At 47.0% G+C, this 22500-nt stretch overlaps 2 protein-coding genes across 2 annotated transcripts in view; one reads left to right on the forward strand and one right to left on the reverse strand.

Annotated features, from left to right (window-relative positions):
* Positions 1–9467, forward strand: part of cpb2 (carboxypeptidase B2 (plasma)) — an 18132-nt gene extending 8665 nt beyond the window's left edge. The window contains exons 10-11 of the mRNA XM_061235438.1: positions 2464–2548; positions 8774–9467. Of these exons, the coding sequence (XP_061091422.1) occupies positions 2464–2548; positions 8774–8961 (273 nt within the window). The 3' untranslated portion in view covers positions 8962–9467. The remainder of the gene's footprint in view (positions 1–2463; positions 2549–8773) is intronic.
* A 2360-nt stretch (positions 9468–11827) lies between these two features.
* LOC133123700 (TBC1 domain family member 8) overlaps positions 11828–22500 on the reverse strand; it is a 27410-nt gene continuing 16737 nt past the window's right edge. Inside the window, 6 exon segments of the mRNA XM_061234178.1 lie at positions 11828–14689; positions 16310–16410; positions 17651–17743; positions 18424–18489; positions 20032–20275; positions 21831–21899. Coding sequence (XP_061090162.1) covers positions 14342–14689; positions 16310–16410; positions 17651–17743; positions 18424–18489; positions 20032–20275; positions 21831–21899 — 921 coding nt within the window. The 3' untranslated portion in view covers positions 11828–14341.

Raw genomic sequence — 22500 nt, forward strand, 5'->3', positions numbered from 1 at the left:
CCCAACCCCTAACCAACAAACCAACACTACCCCAACCCCTAACCAACGCTAACCCAACCCCTAACCAACAAACCAACACTACCCCTAACCAACAAACCAACACTACCCCAACCCCTAACCAACAAACCAACACTACCCCTACCCCTAACCAACAAACCAACACTACCCCTACCCCTAACCAACAAACCAACACTACCCCAACCCCTAACCAACAAACCAACACTACCCCTACCCCTAACCAACAAACCAACACTACCCCTACCCCTAATCAATGCTAACCCAACCCCTAACCAACAAACCAACACTACCCCTACCCCAAACCAACACTACCCCAACCCCTAACCAACAAACCAACACTACCCCTACCCCTAACCAACAAACCAACACTACCCCTACCCCTAACCAATGCTAACCCAACCCCTAACCAACAAACCAACACTACCCCAACCCCTAACCAACGCTAACCCAACCCCTAACCAACAAACCAACACTACCCCTACCCCTAACCAACAAACCAACACTACCCCTACCCCTAACCAACAAACCAACACTACCCCAACCCCTAACCAACAAACCAACACTACCCCTACCCCTAACCAACAAACCAACACTACCCCAACCCCTAACCAACAAACCAACACTACCCCTACCCCTAACCAACAAACCAACACTACCCCTACCCCTAACCAACGCTAACCCAACCCCTAACCAACAAACCAACACTACCCCTACCCCAAACCAACACTACCCCAACCCCTAACCAACAAACCAACACTACCCCTACCCCTAACCAACAAACCAACACTACCCCTACCCCTAACCAACAAACCAATACTACCCCTACCCCTAACCAACAAACCAACACTACCCCTACCCCTAACCAACAAACCAACACTACCCCAACCCCTAACCAACAAACCAACACTACCCCTACCCCTAACCAACAAACCAACACTACCCCAACCCCTAACCAACAAACCAACATTACCCCTACCCCTAACCAACAAACCAACACTACCCCTACCCCTAACCAACAAACCAACACTACCCCAACCCCTAACCAACAAACCAACACTACCCCTACCCCTAACCAACTAACCAACACTACCCCTACCCCTAATCAATGCTAACCCAACCCCTAACCAACAAACCAACACTACCCCTACCCCAAACCAACACTACCCCAACCCCTAACCAACAAACCAACACTACCCCTACCCCTAACCAACAAACCAACACTACCCCTACCCCTAACCAATGCTAACCCAACCCCTAACCAACAAACCAACACTACCCCAACCCCTAACCAACGCTAACCCAACCCCTAACCAACAAACCAACACTACCCCTACCCCTAACCAACAAACCAACACTACCCCTACCCCTAACCAACAAACCAACACTACCCCAACCCCTAACCAACAAACCAACACTACCCCTACCCCTAACCAACAAACCAACACTACCCCAACCCCTAACCAACAAACCAACACTACCCCTACCCCTAACCAACAAACCAACACTACCCCTACCCCTAACCAACGCTAACCCAACCCCTAACCAACAAACCAACACTACCCCTACCCCAAACCAACACTACCCCAACCCCTAACCAACAAACCAACACTACCCCTACCCCTAACCAACAAACCAACACTACCCCTACCCCTAACCAACAAACCAACACTACCCCTACCCCTAACCAACAAACCAACACTACCCCTACCCCTAACCAACAAACCAACACTACCCCAACCCCTAACCAACAAACCAACACTACCCCTACCCCTAACCAACAAACCAACACTACCCCTACCCCTAACCAACGCTAACCCAACCCCTAACCAACAAACCAACACTACCCCTACCCCTAACCAACAAACCAACACTACCCCTACCCCTAACCAACGCTAACCCAACCCCTAACCAACAAACCAACACTACCCCTACCCTTAACCAACACTACCCCAACCCCTAACCAACAAACCAACACTACCCCTACCCCTAACCAACGCTAACCCAACCCCTAACCAACACTACCCCAACCCCTAACCAACGCTAACCCAACCCCTAACCAACACTACCCCAACCCTTAATCAATGCTAACCCAACCCTTAATCAATGCTAACCCATGTTTGTGTGTGATGTGTGTGATGTGTGTGTGTGATGTGAGTGATTTGTGTGTGTGATGTGTGTGTGATGTATGTGTGTGTGTGTGTGTGTGTGTGTGTGTGTGTGTGTAAGGGCGATACAGCAGTGAGAGGAGCCTGTCCCACCCAGGAACAGGAACCTAAAATGGTGTAAAATAAATAAAACTGTGTGTCATTGGCTTGGCCAGCCAGCAGATGGTGCCAAAGCTAGCCACTTGTTCTGGACTCTTTTCGTGTGCTGTTGAGCTTTGGGTTTTCCGCGGTTTTCCCCTGGTAAACACATGCTTTACCAGCTGAGCCATTTTTCTTTCAGAATGAACTCGCTCAGCAGGCAGCACGGAAGATCAAGAGGCATTACTTCAGTACGTACACATACGGAGCTGGAGCCAGGACCATATGTACGTATGCACAGCCAACACCCCAACCCTAACCCAACACCCCAACCCTAACCCAGGGGTCGGCAACCTTTTACTATCAAAAGAGCCATTTTTGACCCAAAAAATCTGTCTGGAGCCGCAAACCATATTTGAGCCTTATAATGAAGGTAACACAGCCTATCAAGCCTATCCTATTAGCCTATCAACATTACTAATTGGTGTAAATGAGCATTCATTAAAATGTTTTACCACATATGACTGCAGTGGGGTATTTATGATTATTTGGTTCTTTAACATTGCGTTTCCATTACAATAATACCATGTTTTGTTTCGCCTTTCTGGGGTATTAACTCTGTTTCTTCCTGCAGCCCATCACAGTTCACATACCTGCATAGCAGCGCTGTCTGCTCAATATAGTTAACATCGCTTGACTCATCGCAGGCAATTGAGTATGCTGGAGTTGGAATCATGAAACACGGGACGTGATGGTAAACTTTCCATTGTGCCAATGGATGGTATTCACATGAGGTTTGCCTTGATGTTGAGAGTGGCGTGGGAGCTGTATCTCAGACATGGGAAGGATGTAAATTTCGGGACACATCATCAGTAGTGTACCTTTGAATCAGCGGGTGTTTCGGCCTTTCAACACAAGACACCATCATCAAAGGTGGCCAGCTACAGGATGATCAGGCCTGAGCTTGCGTCCCATGCCCAATCATGAGAATTGCCTGGTTGTTTAAATGGCGCAGCCCACGGGAATATGCAAGGCAGGGGGCGTCCTCTTCCCTGAGTCAAGCCTAAAGCTGACCGCATACCTTGTTCACCCTCCTCCTGGAGAGTTCTGACCTGGGTTCTCTAGTGGGGGGTGGGGTGGGGGGGATTAGTGAGCAGGTCATGTTGGTGTTCTTTGAGCCCAGCAAAGGTCCTTCCGCTTGATCCATATCCACTGGCTGCTTCTTTCAGCCACTTCAGAGACTGACCTAATTGTCTGTCGCAGAGCCTGTCCATGGATTCCAAGGTCCTTCAGCAGCCTGATGGTGGAAGCAGCCACAAAACCTCTGCATCCCACTGCAGCCGGATAGACTTTCGCATTCCATCCTCGTTGTTGAGCGTCCGCTGCCAGTTCTGTGCAGCGCAGTTTCTTGCGCTCATAGGCCTCTTGGGTTGAATTCTCCCATGGGACTGTGAGCTCTGTGATGTAAACAGACTTCAGTGAAGGGGACCAGAGTACCAAGTCTGGCCTACGGGTGGTGGCTGCAATCTCAGGTGGAAAGATCAGTTGCTGGCCAATATCGACTAGCATCTTCCAATCCCGGGCCATGGCTAGCTGTCCAGCTTCTGGTTTGTTAGGGGGATGGTTGGGCTTTTTCTGTCCCTCTCGGATGAATGATGGTGCCATGATGTAATTGGTTGCTCTCAGGGGCAAGGAGTTGGTGGTATTCCTCTTGCTCTCAAGAGCTGCTGCCAAACTCTTAAGGACCTGGTTGTGCCTCCAGGTGTAGCGGCCTTGTGTGAGGCTGGTCTTACAACCGGTCAAGATGTGTTTGAGAGTCGCTGGAGTTGGGCAGAGAGCACAGGTTGGGTCCTCGCCATACCACTGGTGGAGGTTTTTTGGAGATGGGAGCACATCATAGGTAGCTCTGAATATTGAAGCTGATGTTGCTTGCCTCCATTTCCCAGAGCTCCCTCCAGCTGATCTTTCTCCTCTCCAGGCCTTCCCACCTCATCCATTGTCCCTGCTTGGCAAGAGAGACGGCCTTAGCGCTTCTTTCAGCCTCCTCCCGATGGCGCACCTCCTCGACCACCACTTTCCTCCTCTCTGCTGTTGAGGCCTTACGCCAAGTTGGTTTACTTGCTGCAAGGCCAAAGCCTCCTCTCCCCAGCTGGACATGCCCCACGATGTCGTTGTGCCTCAGGGCTGACGTAGCATGCTGCACCGCATCGGATGGTGTCCATTTCCGTCCAGTTAACAGGGGTGGTGCAGCATTGCTGATGGTCTGGTCTCTGGAGTCTTACTTTAGAGCACTTGTACTCTTCTATGATGCTTGTGAATGGCAGTTCAAGGACCCCTTTGCCGTAGAGGCTGATGTTAGTCAGACAGCGTGGGACCCTGAGCCATTTCTTCATGGTTCGCTCCATCTTCTCCACAGTTGTTACGGGGACCTCGTAGATAGTGAGTGGCCACATTACCAGAGGGAGAAGTCCAAATTGCAGGCACCAGAGCTTGAGCTTCCCTGGCAGTAGGGTCTTGTTGATGTTTTCCAGACTGTTGGTGATGTCCTGCCTTAGTTGCTGCACTTGGTCTTTGTCCCTGAGGCTTGTGTTATACCATCTGCCCAGGCTTTTGACAGGTTGCTCAGACACCGTTGGTATTGGGTCGTCACCAATGCAGAACTTCACGTTTTTAAGCTCTCCCTTGACTATTGAGATGCTTCGTGACTTGTTCGGCTTGATTTTCATCCGGGCCCACTTGATGTTCTCCTGCAATTTTGCAAGTAGCCGCCTAGTGCCTGCTGCAGTAGTGGTCAGAGTGGTCATGTCATCCATGTATGCTCGGATAGGTGGAAGGCAGATCCTGTTCTTAGTTCGCTCACCCCCCACCACCCATCTTGAGGCCCTGATGATGACCTCCATGGCCATTGTGAAGGCCAAGGGTGAGATTGTACAGCCTGCCATGATGCCTACTTCTACGCGCTGCCATGATGTTGCAAAGTCGGCTGTTGTAAAGCACAACTGCAGGTCTTCGAAGTAGGCTTTTACCAGACTTGTGACGGATGATGGAACATGGAAGAAGTTGAAGGATTCCCAGAGGAGGTTATGGGGAACTGATCCAAAGGCATTGGCCAGGTCAAGGAAGATGACATGGAGGTCTCTTTTGTCCTTCTTCGCCGCTTGGATCTGGTGCCAGATCATACTGGTATGCTCCAAGCAACCAGAGAACCCAGGAATGCCAGCCTTCTGTACGGATGTATCAAGGTAATTGTTCTTCTCCAGGTAGGCGGACAGCCTCTGTGCTATTGCGCTGAAAAAGATTTTCCCCTCAACGTTGAGAAGGCAGATTGGCCGGCATTGACTGATGTCTGTCGCATCCTTCTCCTTGGGAATTAGCACACCTCCAGCCCTTCACCACGCCTTAGGTATTACTCCCTTCTGCCACACTATCCTCATGAGCCTCCAAATACAGCGTAGAACGTCTGATGCATTCTTGTAGAGCTTATACGGTACTCCATTCGGCCCAGGGGTTGATGCTGATCTTGCGCGTCGTACTGTATTCTCTACTTCCTTCCATTTTGGAGGACCAGTCTCCAGGTTGAATTCAGGAGGTTGAATAGGTGGGATGTCATGTGGGATAACTAGCTGTTCATGCCTTTTCGTGTCATGGTGGACCTTTTCCAGATGCTCTTCCAGTTCCTGCTTTGGAATTTTCAGAGTTCCACTTTTTTCCTTAGTGAAAAGGTTTTTGATGAACTTGAAGGGGCTTTTATAGAACCGTGTTCTTGTGTGCTCCTTCCTCTTGCGAAGTTTCCTCAAGTTCTCTGCTCTTCGCAAGGTTGCCAACCGGCATTTGATGTCCCCCTGGAGTAGCATGAGACCATCTCTTTCTGCATCAGAGACCTTTTTCCACTGCTTTCTCAGCTGCCTTCTCTCTCTGACCAGTCTTTCGATTTCTTGCTGCCTCCTGGATTTGGCTGGTGCTGGTGTTGCTTTGTCACTCCTCCTTATGTTCACTCCAAAGCGCGCTTCTCCGTAATGGTAAATGATGTCACCCATCCTTTCCAGCTTTTTCTCTGCTGTGCCCACTTGTTGCTCCAGGATCTTTGTCAGGTCGTTGTTGATTGTTTCCCACTCTCTCTTTTCAACAGCTTTGGGCCACTTCACACTCGGTCTGTGCCCTTTGATCTTTTCCTCTGTGGTTGGGTGGGTTCCTCCACCGGCATTTCTGTGCTTGTATTATCCTCCTCAGTGACAGGGGTGCTGATGCTCTGCGAACTTTGGTTTTTGAACCCTCTCTTTCCTTGGTGGATCCTCAACCCCCTGAATGATGTTATTTTCGCCCAGCCACAGGTGCACACCTGAAGTGAGTGTCCTGCTGCTGCTGTGGTTGTCTCATGTGCCGTGTTCTTGCTCGTAGTCATGTCCGTTCCTCGGTCTGTAACCGTGTTGTCAATTGTCAATGATGTCCTAAATTTTCTGATTGCCAATTTCATGGCATATCGAGAGGTATATCTTAAATTTTCTATCTATCTTTTGTTTTTGAAGTCTGAGAAAAGTGTGAAGCGGAGTGCCTTTACACCACCTACCTGTACCAATATCCACGATATACCACAGGTTCGAGTTCCATAATGCTTTTATACAATGGTTACCACATTTATCTTTCAAAATACTTCACTAAAGAAAGACAAGACAAACTTTAATGAATTTTTAATGGAACTATGTTTAATGGTAAATGTATTATTCTGCTCAGCAGTAGGTTGCTAAGCAATGGTATTGTGAACTAGCTAGTAATAATGTATCCCCACTCCACTATCGAGGCAACAGTACTAACGTTAGTAGGAATAATATCTCCCCACTGCACTAACCTTAGCTAAGCAACGCTATTGCAATAAGGTATCCCCACTGCATTAACATTAACTAGCTTGCTAGTTTACGTTACACCAGACGACACTGACACACAATTGATTTGTTTTTGTTGTTGACGTTTATCGGGACACTGCCAGGAATTGAAATTACTTTTGGTGGGGATTGGTGGTATTGTTGGTATTTCGATTGGAGGATGTTGCGTAAAAGTTGTATTTTTTTCGTTCCTGTTCCTTTCGAAATCAAAGAACACTTTAAACTCACTCATTTTATTTTACGTTACTTTGGTAGGGTAATAGAGGCGAGATGATGATAACATTAAGTTACGTTCATTTCGATTACAAAGTAGATAACCGTAATCTACAAACACTGAGTAATTTTAACATTCCATTTAACCAGATCAAGCATAGCCTACTGGTAATCAAGCAAAGTTGCCAGTAAAAGCATACAAATCTGTCCACACACTATTAAATTCTACTTAGATTTGGAATCCATAGCTAGGGGACTCAAGACTAGCCATTTAACCTATATATATATATATACACAGCCATGCTAACCACTGCAAATTTAAGAGGAAAAGGCGCCGGGTGGTAGACGTAGGCTATGACGCACATTTTAGTTGACTATATATATATATATATATATATATATATATATATATATATATATCCTCCGGAGCTGCAGGTTGCCGACCCCAGCCCTAACCCCACACCCTAACCCAACAGCCTAAACCCAACACCCCAACCCCACACCAGTCCTAACCCAACACCCTAATCCCACACCAGCCCTAACCCAACACCCCAACCCTAACTCAACACCCTTACCCAACACCCCAACCCTAACCCAACACCCTGATCCCACACCAGCGCTAGCCCCACACCCTAACCCCATACCAGCCCTAACCCAACACCCTAACCCTAACCCAACAGCCTAACCCCACACCAACCCTAACCCCACACCTAACCCAACACCCCAACCCTAGCCCAACAGCCTAACCCCAACACCCCAACCATAACCCCATACCAGCCCTAAACCAACACCCCAACCCTAACCCCACACCCTAACCCCAACACCCCAACCCTAACCCAACACCCTAACCCCACACCAGCCCTAACCCAACAGCCTAACCCCACACCAGCCATAACCCCACACCTAACCCAACACCCCAACCCTAGCCCAACAGCCTAACCCCAACACCCCAACCCCACACCAGCCCTAACCCAACACCCCAACCCTAACCCCATACCAGCCCTAACCCAACACCCCAACCCTAGCCCAACAGCCTAACCCCAACACCCTAACCCCATACCAGCCCTAAACCAACACCCCAACCCTAACCCAACACCCTAACCCCAACACCCCAATCCTAACCCAACACCCTAACCCCACACCCTAACCCAACAGCCTAACCCCACACCAGCCATAACCCCACACCTAACCTAACACCCCAACCCAAGCCCAACAGCCTAACCCCAACACCCCAACTCTAACCCAACACCCCAACCCTAGCCCAACAGCCTAACCCCAACACCCCTCTTCACCTGTAATATTACAGATGTAAAGTTTTTGTGTGTCCTTAATTTTAATACATATTGTATAGCAGTGCTAGGCTAGCTTAAGTAACAGTAATTCTATGCACTGCACTAACTCCCCCAACCCTGTGTGCAGACCTAGCCCCTGGTGGCTCTGATGACTGGGCCTATAACCTGGGTATCAAATATTCCTTCACCTTGGAGCTCCAGGACCGGGGCAGATACGGCTTCCTCCTGCCCCCAGAACTCATCTCCAGAGCCTGTCAGGAGGCCCTCACGGCCGTTAAGACCATCGCTGAGGGGGTCATCAAGAAAACCCAGTAATGCTCCGCTTATGAAGTCCCAAACTATTCAACTCATCGGCCTGATCCTGCTGGACATTTTTTAATATTTTGTGTTTGACTTCAGAACATATCAATCAAAATCTTTGCACTAGAATTAACTTCATCCTTAATGTTTGCTAATGTAGCTACCTGCAGGAGCAGTAATAATTTCCCGGGTATGCAGCATAAACTTCTCTAGTGACCTGCACTGCTACTTAAAAACACACATCACACACAACACACACACATCACACACAACACACACACATCACACACAACACACACACATCACGCACAGCACCCGCCCAATCGCTTGCTGTACAGCAATGTCCCAATCAGGAGCTGAACCTGCAACCTCACACCCAGTGCCCCAGCTGTTTCTATGTACAAACTCAAAATGTATCTGTAATTTCAAAGCAATTCAACCAAAGTTCAACTTCAGATAACAAATTTAAATGTTTTGAGTATTTTTGGAGAATGCACACTAAAATAAAAAAGTGCAATGACTCTGGTTATTTGATTGACATTTCATGACACTCTATAACCTGCACATATGAGCTCATCCAGAGCAATTTACTCCACTCATCAGTCAGAGCAGTGATTGGGTAGAGCTGATTCAGAGCTGATTGTCTGTATAAGCTGTGTGTGTATGAGCTTTGTGTGTGAGCTGTGTGTGTGTGAGCTGTGTGTGTATGAGCTTTGTGTATGAGCTGTGTGTGTGTGAGCTGTGTGTGTGAGCTTTGTGTATGAGCTGTGTGTGTGTGTGAGCTGTGTGTGTGTGTATAAGCTGTGTGTGTGTGAGCTGTGTGTGTGAGCTGTTTGTGTGTATGAGCTGTGTGTGTGAGCTTTGTGTGTGAGCTGTGTGTGTGTGTGAGCTGTGTGTGTGTGAGCTGTGTGTGTATGAGCTTTGTGTATGAGCTGTGTGTGTGTGTGAGCTGTGTGTGTGTATGAGCTGTGTGTGTGAGCTGTGTGTGTGAGCTGTTTGTGTGTATGAGCTGTGTGTGTGTGAGCTGTGTGTGTGTGCGCTGTGTGTGAGCTGTGTGTGTGAGGTGTGTGTGTGTATGAGCTTTGTGTGTGAGCTGTTTGTGTGTGAGCTGTGTGTATGAGCTGTGTGTGTGCGCTGTGTGTGAGCTGTGTGTGTGAGGTGTGTGTGTGAGCTGTGTGTGTGTGCGCTGTGTGTGAGCTGTGTGTGTGAGGTGTGTGTGTGTATGAGCTTTGTGTGTGAGCTGTTTGTGTGTGAGCTGTGTGTATGAGCTGTGTGTGTGCGCTGTGTGTGAGCTGTGTGTGTGAGGTGTGTGTGTGAGCTGTGCGTGTGTATGAGCTGTATGTGTGAGGTGTATGAGCTGTGTGTGTGTGTGAGCTGTGCGTGTGTATGAGCTGTATGTGTGAGGTGTATGAGCTGTGTGTGTGTGTATGAGCTGTGTGTGTGTGAGCTGTGTGTGTGAGCTGTGTGTGTGAGCTGTTTGTGTGTATGAGCTGTGTGTGTGTGAGCTGTGTGTGAGCTGTGTGTGAGGTGTGTGTGTGTGAGCTGTGCGTGTGTATGAGCTGTATGTGTGAGGTGTATGAGCTGTGTGTGTATGAGCTTTGTGTGTGAGCTGTTTGTGTGTGAGCTGTGTGTGTGAGCTGTTTGTGTGTATGAGCTGTGTGTGTGTGCGCTGTGTGTGAGTTGTGTGTGTGAGCTGTGCGTGTGTATGAGCTGTATGTGTGAGGTGTGTGTGTGTGCGCTGTGTGTGAGCTGTGTGTGTGAGATGTGTGTGTGTGAGCTGTGCGTGTGTATGAGCTATATGTGTGAGGTGTATGAGCTGTGTGTGTGTATGAGCTGTGTGTGTGTGCGCTGTGTGTGAGCTGTTTGTGTGTGAGCTGTGCGTGTGAGCTGTGTGTGTGTGAGCTGTGTGTGTGAGCTGTTTGTGTGTATGAGCTGTGTGTGTGCGCTGTGTGTGAGCTGTGTGTGTGAGGTGTGTGTGTGAGCTGTGCGTGTGTATGAGCTGTATGTGTGAGGTGTGTGAGCTGTGTGTGAGGTGTGTGTGAGGTGTGTGTATGAGCTGTGTGTGTGTGCGCTGTGTGTGAGCTGTGTGTGTGTGAGCTGTGTGTGTGTATGAGCTGTATGTGTGAGGTGTGTGTATGAGCTGTGTGTGTGCGCTGTGTGTGAGCTGTGTGTGTGAGCTGTTTGTGTGTATGAGCTGTGTGTGTGTGAGCTGTGTGTGAGGTGTGCGTTTGAGCTGTGTGTGTGAGGTGTGTGTGTGTGAGCTGTGTGTGTGTATGAGCTGTGAGCTGATCATACTTTGAATGGTGTCAATACAACTGAATACTGTAGTAAGAAAAATCCAGTGAACAGAAGCAGCTTCCCCAGCAGTAGAGGGGAACACCAGACCTGCTGCCATTGCTACTGAAATATACTTCTGCTGCTGTAGCCTACCCACTTTGAGTTATGATGCGTTGTGTGTTCAGATGCCCTTCTGCACACCACGGTTGTTACGTGTGGTTATTTACATTACTGTCAGCTGAGATTAAGCATTAAGTCTATTCTCCTGACGTTTACTTTTATACACGGACTCAATCTTTCTTATAGAGCAGTCCCCAGAATTGCACACAATAAAAGTGTGTTCTGATAAGCGTATGGTATAAGGACCTTCATATCCAGTCTTGTTCTTGAGTGTTTAATTTGAACTGCAGTTTGGAACACTGTGGCTATGTGTGCACTCGAGTATTGTTTGACCATTTTCTCTCTACGTCACAAAGCTGGCCGGTACTGGGGCTACGGAGTGGACATATCACCAGCAACCAATCACAAATGTGTTATCTAAGATTGCACCCCGTTTACAGACTATGGAAATTCAACTTACAAAAAATGACACATTGACGGAAGCCAAAGTTTTTAGTTTTTTTATCTTGTTGGTCATGTAATTTAAAAAAACAAAAAAACAAATGTCTAAAATCTTGTAATCAAAATAATAATAATAATAATAATAATAATAATATGAGTAATAAACATGACAGAAGCCTCTTCATACATGGCACTTTGGTGCTTTTCTGGACTCTGATGTTCTGACAGCATCAGGGCGGGGCTTCAGCTCTTTTATAGAGTCATGTGACGCATGGTTCTTTGGCTCTTGATTGGACCTGATCCGCTGGCTTCTGATTGGCCTAAACGTGGCCACAGCACAGCACAACAATGGCAGTAATGTAAAAGACCACATTTCATTTGGCTTGATCACCACCAGGTAAAGGACAAAGGACATGCTATCAATCACAGGCTTTCAATTTCCATTATAAGAAGCTGATTGGCCAGCTTCTGCTAGCCCCACCCACTTCACAGCCTCTGCGAGCCCCACCCACTTCACAGCCTCTGCGAGCCCCACCCACTTCACAAGGCTGTTCATGGTCATCAGGAGTATTTCACATTCTCAGCAGTTCATTAATACTGTTCAAACAGCGGTTTGTACCCGGCTAATGCTAACGCTAACCCTAATGCTAATTCTAACGCTAACATACATTGCATGGCTGCATGTTTAGTCTTGGTTCCAGCTGTTCCTTAATTCAAAGTACAAATAAAGAAAAAAATAAAATAAAAAGAGAAAATGTTGATGAAATCAGATCACATATTGGACTAACAAAACACGTGATTTTCCAAGCAAGCAGTTTGTGCAAATCACAAAGAAGTTTTCTGAAATCAAAAACAATACATTTATAAAACCTTTTCATTTTATTCTATGTAGAAGAGACTTTCCCATGGTTTTTAAGCATTGAAAGATGTGTCATTCTGAAAGTTTTCAGAAGGAAACAAGGCTACATGGTTTTCACAGTTCCCCATAAACTGACAAACTGAGAAATGTAAATGACTTGATTCAGGCCCCAGAGAGTGACGAGCTCCTCCCAGGATTCCACATCGATGCGGAACTTCCCCCGAGATCACTCCACAACCCCATGCAGCACTTCCTGTTTGAAAAAGGCTCTAAGGTCGAATCATACAGGCAGGCAGAGTTAGAGTTTTCACAGGATGGACAGATACAAGAGGAAGTGTGTTCGTACATAAAACTGCTCTCGACTTTAAACATTAAAGAGATTGCACACTTTCAGTTTCAGTTTTTTTTTCAATTAAATTAAATTAATTTTAGATTTCATGTATTTTGTTGATTGGCCAATACTCTCTGTGTGTGCTATTAGGACTGATGAACGGACGTGTGAGGCTAAAGCAGTGAGCTCAGAGCAGAGCAGCACACAGAGCTGTTTCCAGGGCAAGTCAATATGCAGTTATAAATATGAGTTTTTATTTAAATTTAAATTTATATTTATATTTATGAGTTTTTATGTCACAGATTCCGGTCCTTTCTGTGACCGCAGCAGTCTCAGGCTTCAGAGAAAAGCCTTCCATCCAGAAATGTATTTTTACGTGATTTATTGAAGAATAATGGGATAAGATGCATATCATAACCTCTTGTGTTTCTGTACAAGCTGCCTGAAGTGTATTTCCTGCTTTTGACCACAAGCCCCGGAATGACCCGGAATGACCCGGAATGACCCGGACCTTCCACTGTGAAGCTGCCAGGTCATCAGAGGATCATCAGTAAATATCCTTCAGAGCACAAAAAGGGGCCAATCACAATCATACACTATCATACACTAAACCTGAGATACTATATTCGCACATTAACTATACCTTTAGACGCATGCTAAGCACTAGCAGGAGCATTTCCCTGTTTCTTTATCATGTGCCTCGGGGTGAGTGGCCTGATTGGTGCAGGGATGAGGGGGCACTCCCTCTGGCACTGAAAGGACAGCATGGGACTCGAACCAGCAACATCCCCAGCTGTGCCTCAGTGCCCATGCCAGGGCTCTCCCTGCTCCCTGCTGTGTGTGTGTGTGTGTGTGTGTGTGTGCGTGTGTGTGCATGTGTGACCGTGTGTGTGTGTGTGCATGTGTGACCGCGAGTGCTGTGTGTGCGTGCGTGCATGCGTGCATGCGTTCGTGCATGTGCGTGTGTGGGTGTGTGTATGTGTGTGTGATAAAGAATGGCTTAAATTTCTTATCTCAGTAATAGTGTACCGATATGAAAAAAACAAGGATTATATTAAGGCATTTCCTTTTCAAATAAAATCTTATAAAAAACTAAAAGCACACACCCCACTTGCAGGCAGTAAATATGCGGGACAGAGAGACGTGTTGTGAAATAAAAGATTCTCTCTCTCTGTTTGGGGCTCTGTCTGGTCACACATGACAAGGACAACATGAGGGCGGATCCCAGATCCAGAGACCTCCTCTCCTCCATTTGGCCCTGTCTGCTGCCCGTCGCCTGTGAGACAGTCTGTGTTTTCATTAAAGGCACAAAGGCACGCCCCGGAGTCTTCCGGGTGGATGGCTGCAGGATTGTGGGTAATCGGACCTCAGCCCGGGCCCTGCCGGACCTCCAGCAGCCCCACCCGCTCCTGGTACTGCCTCTCCCGAGCCAGGGCGATCTTGGCCTTCAGGTCGCCGGGCTTCTCGAAGAAGTTGACAAGAGACTGCTCTGTGAGGAGGGAGGCCAGGATTTGGGCGAAGCTGACGGTCCACTCGTTCCGGGGGCCCGACTGGCCAGGGGAGGGGGGCGCCCCCGTGCAGCGGCTCCTGTGCTCCACCTCCCCGATCTGCAGGACCAGGCTGGTCACCGTGGCCAGGGCCTGGAAGAGCTCACTCTCCTCCGAGTCCTCGTGGAACATGCTGGACAGCGTCTTACAGAACTGGATAAACTCCCTCTGCAACACACACACACACACACAGTCTTACAGACCTGAATAAACTCCCTCTGTAACACACACACACACACACACACACACACACAGTCTTACAGAACTGGATAAACTCCCTCTGCAACACACACACACACACACAGTCTTACAGAACTGGATAAACTCCCTCTGCAACACACACACACAGTCTTACAGAACTGGATAAACTCCCTCTGCAACACACACACACACACACACACACACACACACAGTCTTACAGAACTGGATAAACTCCCTCTGCAACACACACACACACACACAGTCTTACAGAACTGGATAAACTCCCTCTGCAACACACACACACACACACACACACACACAGTCTTACAGAACTGCATAAACTCCCTCTGCAACACACACACACACACACACACAGTCTTACAGAACTGCATAAACTCCCTCTGCAACACACACACACAGTCTTACAGAACGGCATAAACTCCCTCTGCAACACACACACACACACACACACACACAGTCTTACAGAACTTCATAAACTCCCTCTGCAACACACACACACACACACACAGTCTTACAGAACTTCATAAACTCCCTCTGCAACACACACACACACACACAGTCTTACATCACTGCATAAACTCCCTCTGCAACACACACACACACAGTCTTACAGAACTGCATAAACTCCCTCTGCAACACACACACACACACACACACACAGTCTTACAGAACTGGATAAACTCCTTCTGCAACACACACACACACACACACACAGTCTTACAGCACTGCATAAACTCCCTCTGCAACACACACACACACACACACACACACACACATAGTCTTACAGAACTGGATAAACTCCCTCTACAACACAGACAAGCCCACAGGGATGTGTTCTCAAGAGCTATCGACCAGTATCATTATTGGCTTTTCAGTCCAAAACTCTGGAACAAGCTGTGCTTAACCAACCATCATCTTTTCACCAACAGCACAACCTGTTTGATCCTTACAAGGCTTCCGATCCGGGCACCTGATGGAGGCTGCTCTCCAGCTGACAGATGCACTGGCCACTGCAAGAGCCTCGTCCCTCTCCTCTGTCCTTATCCTGCTTCACCTGTCCGCAGCATTCTACACTGTCAACCACCAACTCCTGATCTCCACCCTGATCTCCACCCTGGTTGAGTTGGGCGTTTCTGGGACTGCCCTACGAGGTCACGTGGAGAGGGTCTGTCTCTGCAACCCATCCCCTTCTCTCAGGAGTCCCACCGGCTCTGTACATGGCTTCTCACATCATTGTTATGTTGTTCTGCAGTTGTTCTAATGACCTTATTGTATGTTGCTTTGGATAAAAGTGCCTGCTAAATAAATCTAATGCAATGTTAAGCAACCAGGACTAGATTAGCTAAAGAGCCAAACAGAAAAGGACTTAACTAAAAAGTGTCAAACTAAAGCTCTGGAGGGCTACAGTGTATGCAGGATCAGTGGTTTGCTTCCAATCAGACCTGGTGTGTGGAGTAATGACTGCTGTGATGACCAACGGCTGACCTGCAGTTTCTTCCTTTGTTGTATCAATAAAGTATGGAGAGAGATGTGATGCAGATGAAGATAACTGAATCTCTGCTTCACCTGGGTCATCGAGGGCAAAGGCTTCTCCACACTCAGCTCCTTCTCCTGGGCCAGGTCCTTCAGCATCTGCTTCAGCTGCTCTTGGTAGTCCTTCATCTCCCCTTCACAATAAGAGCACAGATAAAACCTCTTCATCTCCCCTTCACTGTAAGAGCACAGATATGCTGTACTCCGTGTAGAGAGGTCTGGTGTCTGTGTTGTATTTACCGTTAGGACACTCCGTGTAGAGAGGCCGGGTGTCTGTGTTGTATTTACCGTTAGGACACTCCGTGTAGAGAGGTCTGGTGTCTGTGTTGTATTTACCGTTAGGACACTCCGTGTAGAGAGGTCTGGTGTCTGTGTTGTATTTACCGTTAGGACACTCCGTGTAGAGAGGTCTGGTGTCTGTGTTGTATTTACCGTTAGGACACTCCGTGTAGAGGCCTGGTGTCTGTGTTGTATTTACCGTTAGGACACTCCGTGTAGAGGCCTGGTGTCTGTGTTGTATTTACCGTTAGGACACTCCGTGTAGAGGCCTGGTGTCTGTGTTGTATTTACCGTTAGGACACTCCGTGTAGAGGCCTGGTGTCTGTGTTGTATTTACCGTTAGGACACTCCGTGTAGAGGCCTGGTGTCTGTGTTGTATTTACCATTAGGACACTCCGTGTAGAGGCCTGGTGTCTGTGTTGTATTTACCGTTAGGACACTCCGTGTAGAGGCCTGGTGTCTGTGTTGTATTTACCGTTAGGACACTCCGTGTAGAGAGGTCTGGTGTCTGTGTTGTATTTACCGTTAGGACACTCCGTGTAGAGAGGTCTGGTGTCTGTGTTGTATTTACCGTTAGGACACTCCGTGTAGAGAGGCCGGGTGTCTGTGTTGTATTTACCGTTAGGACACTCCGTGTAGAGAGGTCTGGTGTCTGTGTTGTATTTACCGTTAGGACACTCCGTGTAGAGGCCTGGTGTCTGTGTTGTATTTACCGTTAGGACACTCCGTGTAGAGAGGCCTGGTGTCTGTGTTGTATTTACCGTTAGGACACTCCGTGTAGAGAGGTCTGGTGTCTGTGTTGTATTTACCGTTAGGACACTCCGTGTAGAGAGGCCGGGTGTCTGTGTTGTATTTACCGTTAGGACACTCCGTGTAGAGGCCTGGTGTCTGTGTTGTATTTACCGTTAGGACACTCCGTGTAGAGAGGCCTGGTGTCTGTGTTGTATTTACCGTTAGGACACTCCGTGTAGAGAGGTCTGGTGTCTGTGTTGTATTTACCGTTAGGACACTCCGTGTAGAGAGGCCGGGTGTCTGTGTTGTATTTACCGTTAGGACACTCCGTGTAGAGAGGTCTGGTGTCTGTGTTGTATTTACCGTTAGGACACTCCGTGTAGAGAGGCCTGGCAGTGGACATCAAGGGGGGAGGGGTCATCAGGGGGGAGGGGTCATCCTCATTCTCAGTGAGAGCTGCACAACATTCAAACACATATTTAATCCACACATGTATCACTGCTAATGAATCCACATCTATCACTGCTAATTAATCCACATATATCACTGCTAATTAATCTACATATATCACTGCTCTTGTTACCCAACACATCTATCACTGCTCTAAATACCCCACACATCTATCACTGCTATAAATACCCCACACATCTATCACTGCTCTAAATACCCCACACATCTATCACTGCTATAAATACCCCACACATCTATCACTGTTATAAATACCCCACACATCTATCACTGCTCTTGTTACACAACACATCTATCACTGCTCTAAATACCCCACACATCTATCACTGTTATAAATACCCCACACATCTATCACTGCTCTAAATACCCCACACATCTATCACTGTTATAAATACCCCACACATCTATCACTGCTCTAAATACCCCACACATCTATCACTGCTCTAAATACCCCACACATCTATCACTGCTATAAATACCCCACACATCTATCACTGCTATAAATACCCCACACATCTATCACTGCTCTAAATACCCCACACATCTATAACTGCTCTAATTAATCCACATCCATCGCTGATCAAATTAACCAACATCTATCACAGCTCTTGAAACTAAATCTGCTTTTAACTAAATCAGGCAATTATGGGAGGTCAGGTGTGTCTTACCTGGTGGAATGTGCAGTTGGTACAGCAAACGGATCTTCTCGTTCAGCTCCCCGCAGTACAGTGTATCTGAGGGACACAGTACACAGTTTCCATGGAAACAGCATATCTGAGGGACACAGTACACAGTTTCCATAGAAACAGTATCTGAGGGACACAGTACATAGTTTCCATAGAAACAGCGTATCTGAGGGACACAATACACAGTTTCCATAGAAACAGTGTATCTGAGGGACACAATACACAGTTTCCATAGAAACAGTATCTGAGGGACACAGTACACAGTTTCCATGGAAACAGCATATCTGAGGGACACAGTACACAGTTTCCATAGAAACAGTATCTGAGAGACACAATACAGTTTCCATAGAAACAGTATCTGAGGGACACAGTACAGTTTCCATAGAAACAGCGTATCTGAGGGACACAATACACAGTTTCCATAGAAACAGTGTATCTGAGGGACACAATACACAGTTTCCATAGAAACAGTATCTGAGGGACACAGTACACAGTTTCCATAGAAACAGCGTATCTGAGGGACACAATACACAGTCTCCATAGAAACAGTGTATCTGAGTGACACAGTACACCATTTCCATAGAAACAGCGTATCTGAGGGACACAGTAAACAGCCATGCTCAAGCTGAGGGCCAAACCATGTTTCTCCAAAGATCAGCGAGATTAACCAGAGAACTAGTTTTGTATTCGCGTAATACAGAGAACTCTCCATCTACAATTGAATCTGAAATGTTAATAATTTTCATTTAACCATGAATATATATATAAGGGGACTAGCCCCAGACAATATCACAGCCAATGGATTCCTCAAATATGGTTCTTCATCAATATTCATGAGCTGATCTTGAACTGGAAACCCCAGTTACAAACTGCAACTTCCAAGAAGAAGGAAGTAGAGATGGTCACTACACAGAACTAATTATTCTGTGATAAAACCTGACTTGAAAACACGAATGGAGAAGGTTTTTCGTGACTTTAATCAGCAGTGTCCTGTTCTGCCTAATTTCATTGTTTGTAAAACTTATTACTTGCGGAAATGTTTTAAAATGTTTTTTGTAAATCAAACATTTCTGTGTGTGTATAGCAATAAACCTGCTGCTGAAGCCAAGTGCCCCCTGTAGTCAGGCGGGAAGATTGGGAAAGTGGTTTGGTGGCAGCTGTAGATTTATAAAGGGCTCTGCAATGTATTCTAATATCCAGCCAAACCCCTGCTGATGCCCTGATTCCCCAATAGACTTCTTCAACTAACCTCCTACTCACTCACACACTCTCACACTCACACACTCACTCTCTCACTCTCTCACTCTCTCACTCTCTCACTCTCTCACTCACTCACACTCACTCACTCTCTCACTCTCTCACTCACTCACTCACTCACTCACTCACTCACTCACTCACACACTCACTCTCTCACTCTCTCACTCTCTCACTCTCTCACTCACTCTCTCACTCTCTCACTCACTCACACACTCACACACTCTCACACTCTCTCACACTCTCTCACTCTCTCACTCTCTCACTCTCTCACTCTCTCACTCTCTCACTCTCTCACTCTCTCACTCACTCACTCACTCACTCACTCACACATACCCAGCCAGCGGGCGAGCTGTCTGAAGTTGAGGAGGGAATCGGTGTTTGGGCTGAGCAGGCTGAAGGTGCGGTTAGCCACAGTGTGGGTGTGTGTGCCACACAGCCAGGGAGCCAGCAGCTGGTACAGGCTCTTAAACTGGGTCCGGTCCAACTGGTACTGCTCCGTGTACGGCCGGCCGGGGTCATGGTGCCTCAAGGGCCCACCCTGGGACCCTCCCCAGTACAGGTTCATGAAGTACTCGGTCTGCAGCGCACAAACACACACAGCGATTAGAAACACACACACACACACACACACACACACACACCTATTACAAACACACACACACACACACACACACACCTATTACAAATACACACACACACACACACCTATTACAAACACACAAACACACACACACACACACACACACACACACAGCGATTAGAAACACACACACACACACACACACCTATTACAAACACACACACACACACACACACACACACCTATTACAAATACACACACACACACACACACACACACCTATTACAAACACACAAACACACACACACACCTATTACAAATACACACACACACACACACACACAGCGATTAGAAACACACACACACACACACACACACACAGCGATTAGAAACACACACACATACGCACACACACACACACACACACACACCTATTACAAATACACACACACACACACACACCTATTACAAACACACAAACACACACACACACACACCTATTACAAATACACACACACACACACACCTATTACAAACACACACACACACACACACACACACAGCGATTACAAATACACACACACACACACCTATTACAAATACACACACACACACACACCTATTACAAATACACACACACACACACCTATTACAAATACACACACACACACACCTATTACAAACACACACACACACAGCGATTACAAATACACACACACACACACCTATTACAAATACACACACACACACACACCTATTACAAACACACACACACACACACACACACACAGCGATTACAAATACACACACACACACACCTATTACAAATACACACACACACACACACCTATTACAAATACACACACACACACACCTATTACAAATACACACACACACACACCTATTACAAACACACACACACACAGCGATTACAAATACACACACACACACACACACCTATTACAAACACACACACACACACACACACCTATTACAAATACACACACACACACACACACACACAGACCTATTACAAATACACACACACACACCTATTACAAACACACACACACCTATTACAAATACACACACACACCTATTACAAACACACACACACACACACACAGCGATTACAAATACACACACACACACACACAGCTATTACAGACAGCACAGATACGCAAACACACACACACACCTATTACAAACACACACACACACACCTATTACAAACACACACACACACCTATTACAAACACACACACACACACACACCTATTACAAACACACACAGCGATTACAAATACACACACACGCACAGCTATTACAGACATCACAGATACACACACACACGCAAACACACACACACACACACACCTATTTCAGACAGCACAGATACACACACACCACAGACACACACACACCTATTACAGACAGCACAGATACACACACACCACCTGTATGCACAGACACCCCCCCCCCCCCCCCACCCCTTATGAACCCAGCGCTCTTAGTGACCAACAGGAAGGTGCTGAGAATCAGGAGCTCTGACCTTGAAAAGGTCATACACATCTGCCAGGTCTTCAGGGGAGAGGGAGACATCAGGGGTCACGACCCTCAGCTGGAGGTCACAGGCAGGGATTTCATTAAAGAGGTTCCACAGGGCAGGGATTATAGCAGTTTAGCAACATTCATAGGGAAGTGAGTGAATATGTGTGTGCGTGTGTGTGTATAGTGTGTGTGTGCGTGTGTGTGTGTATAGTGCGTGTGTATATTGTGTGTGTATGTGTGTGCGTGTGTGTGTATAGTGTGTGTGTGTGTATATAGTGTGTGAGTGCGTGCGTGTGTATAGTGTGTGTGTGTGTGTGTGTGTGTGCGAGTGTGTATAGTGTGTGTGAGTGCGTATGTGTGTATAGTGTGTGTATAGTGTGTGTGAGAGTGTATGTGTATAGTGTGTGTGAGTGTGAGAATGCGTATGTGTGTATAGTGTATGTATAGTGTGTATGTGAGTGTGAGAGTGTGTATGTGTGTATAGTGTGTGTGTGTGTGTGTGTGAGAGAGTGTGTGTAGTGTGTGTATAGTGAGTGTGTGTGAGAGTGTGTGTGTATGAGAGAGAGAGTGTGTGTGTGTGAGTGTGTGTGTGTGTGTGTGTGTGTGTGAGTGCGTATGTGTGTATAGTGTGTGTGTGTGTATTGTGTGTGTATGTGTGCGTGCGTGTGTGT

Source organism: Conger conger, chromosome 3, assembly GCF_963514075.1.
Source record: "Conger conger chromosome 3, fConCon1.1, whole genome shotgun sequence".
NCBI lineage: Eukaryota > Metazoa > Chordata > Actinopteri > Anguilliformes > Congridae > Conger > Conger conger.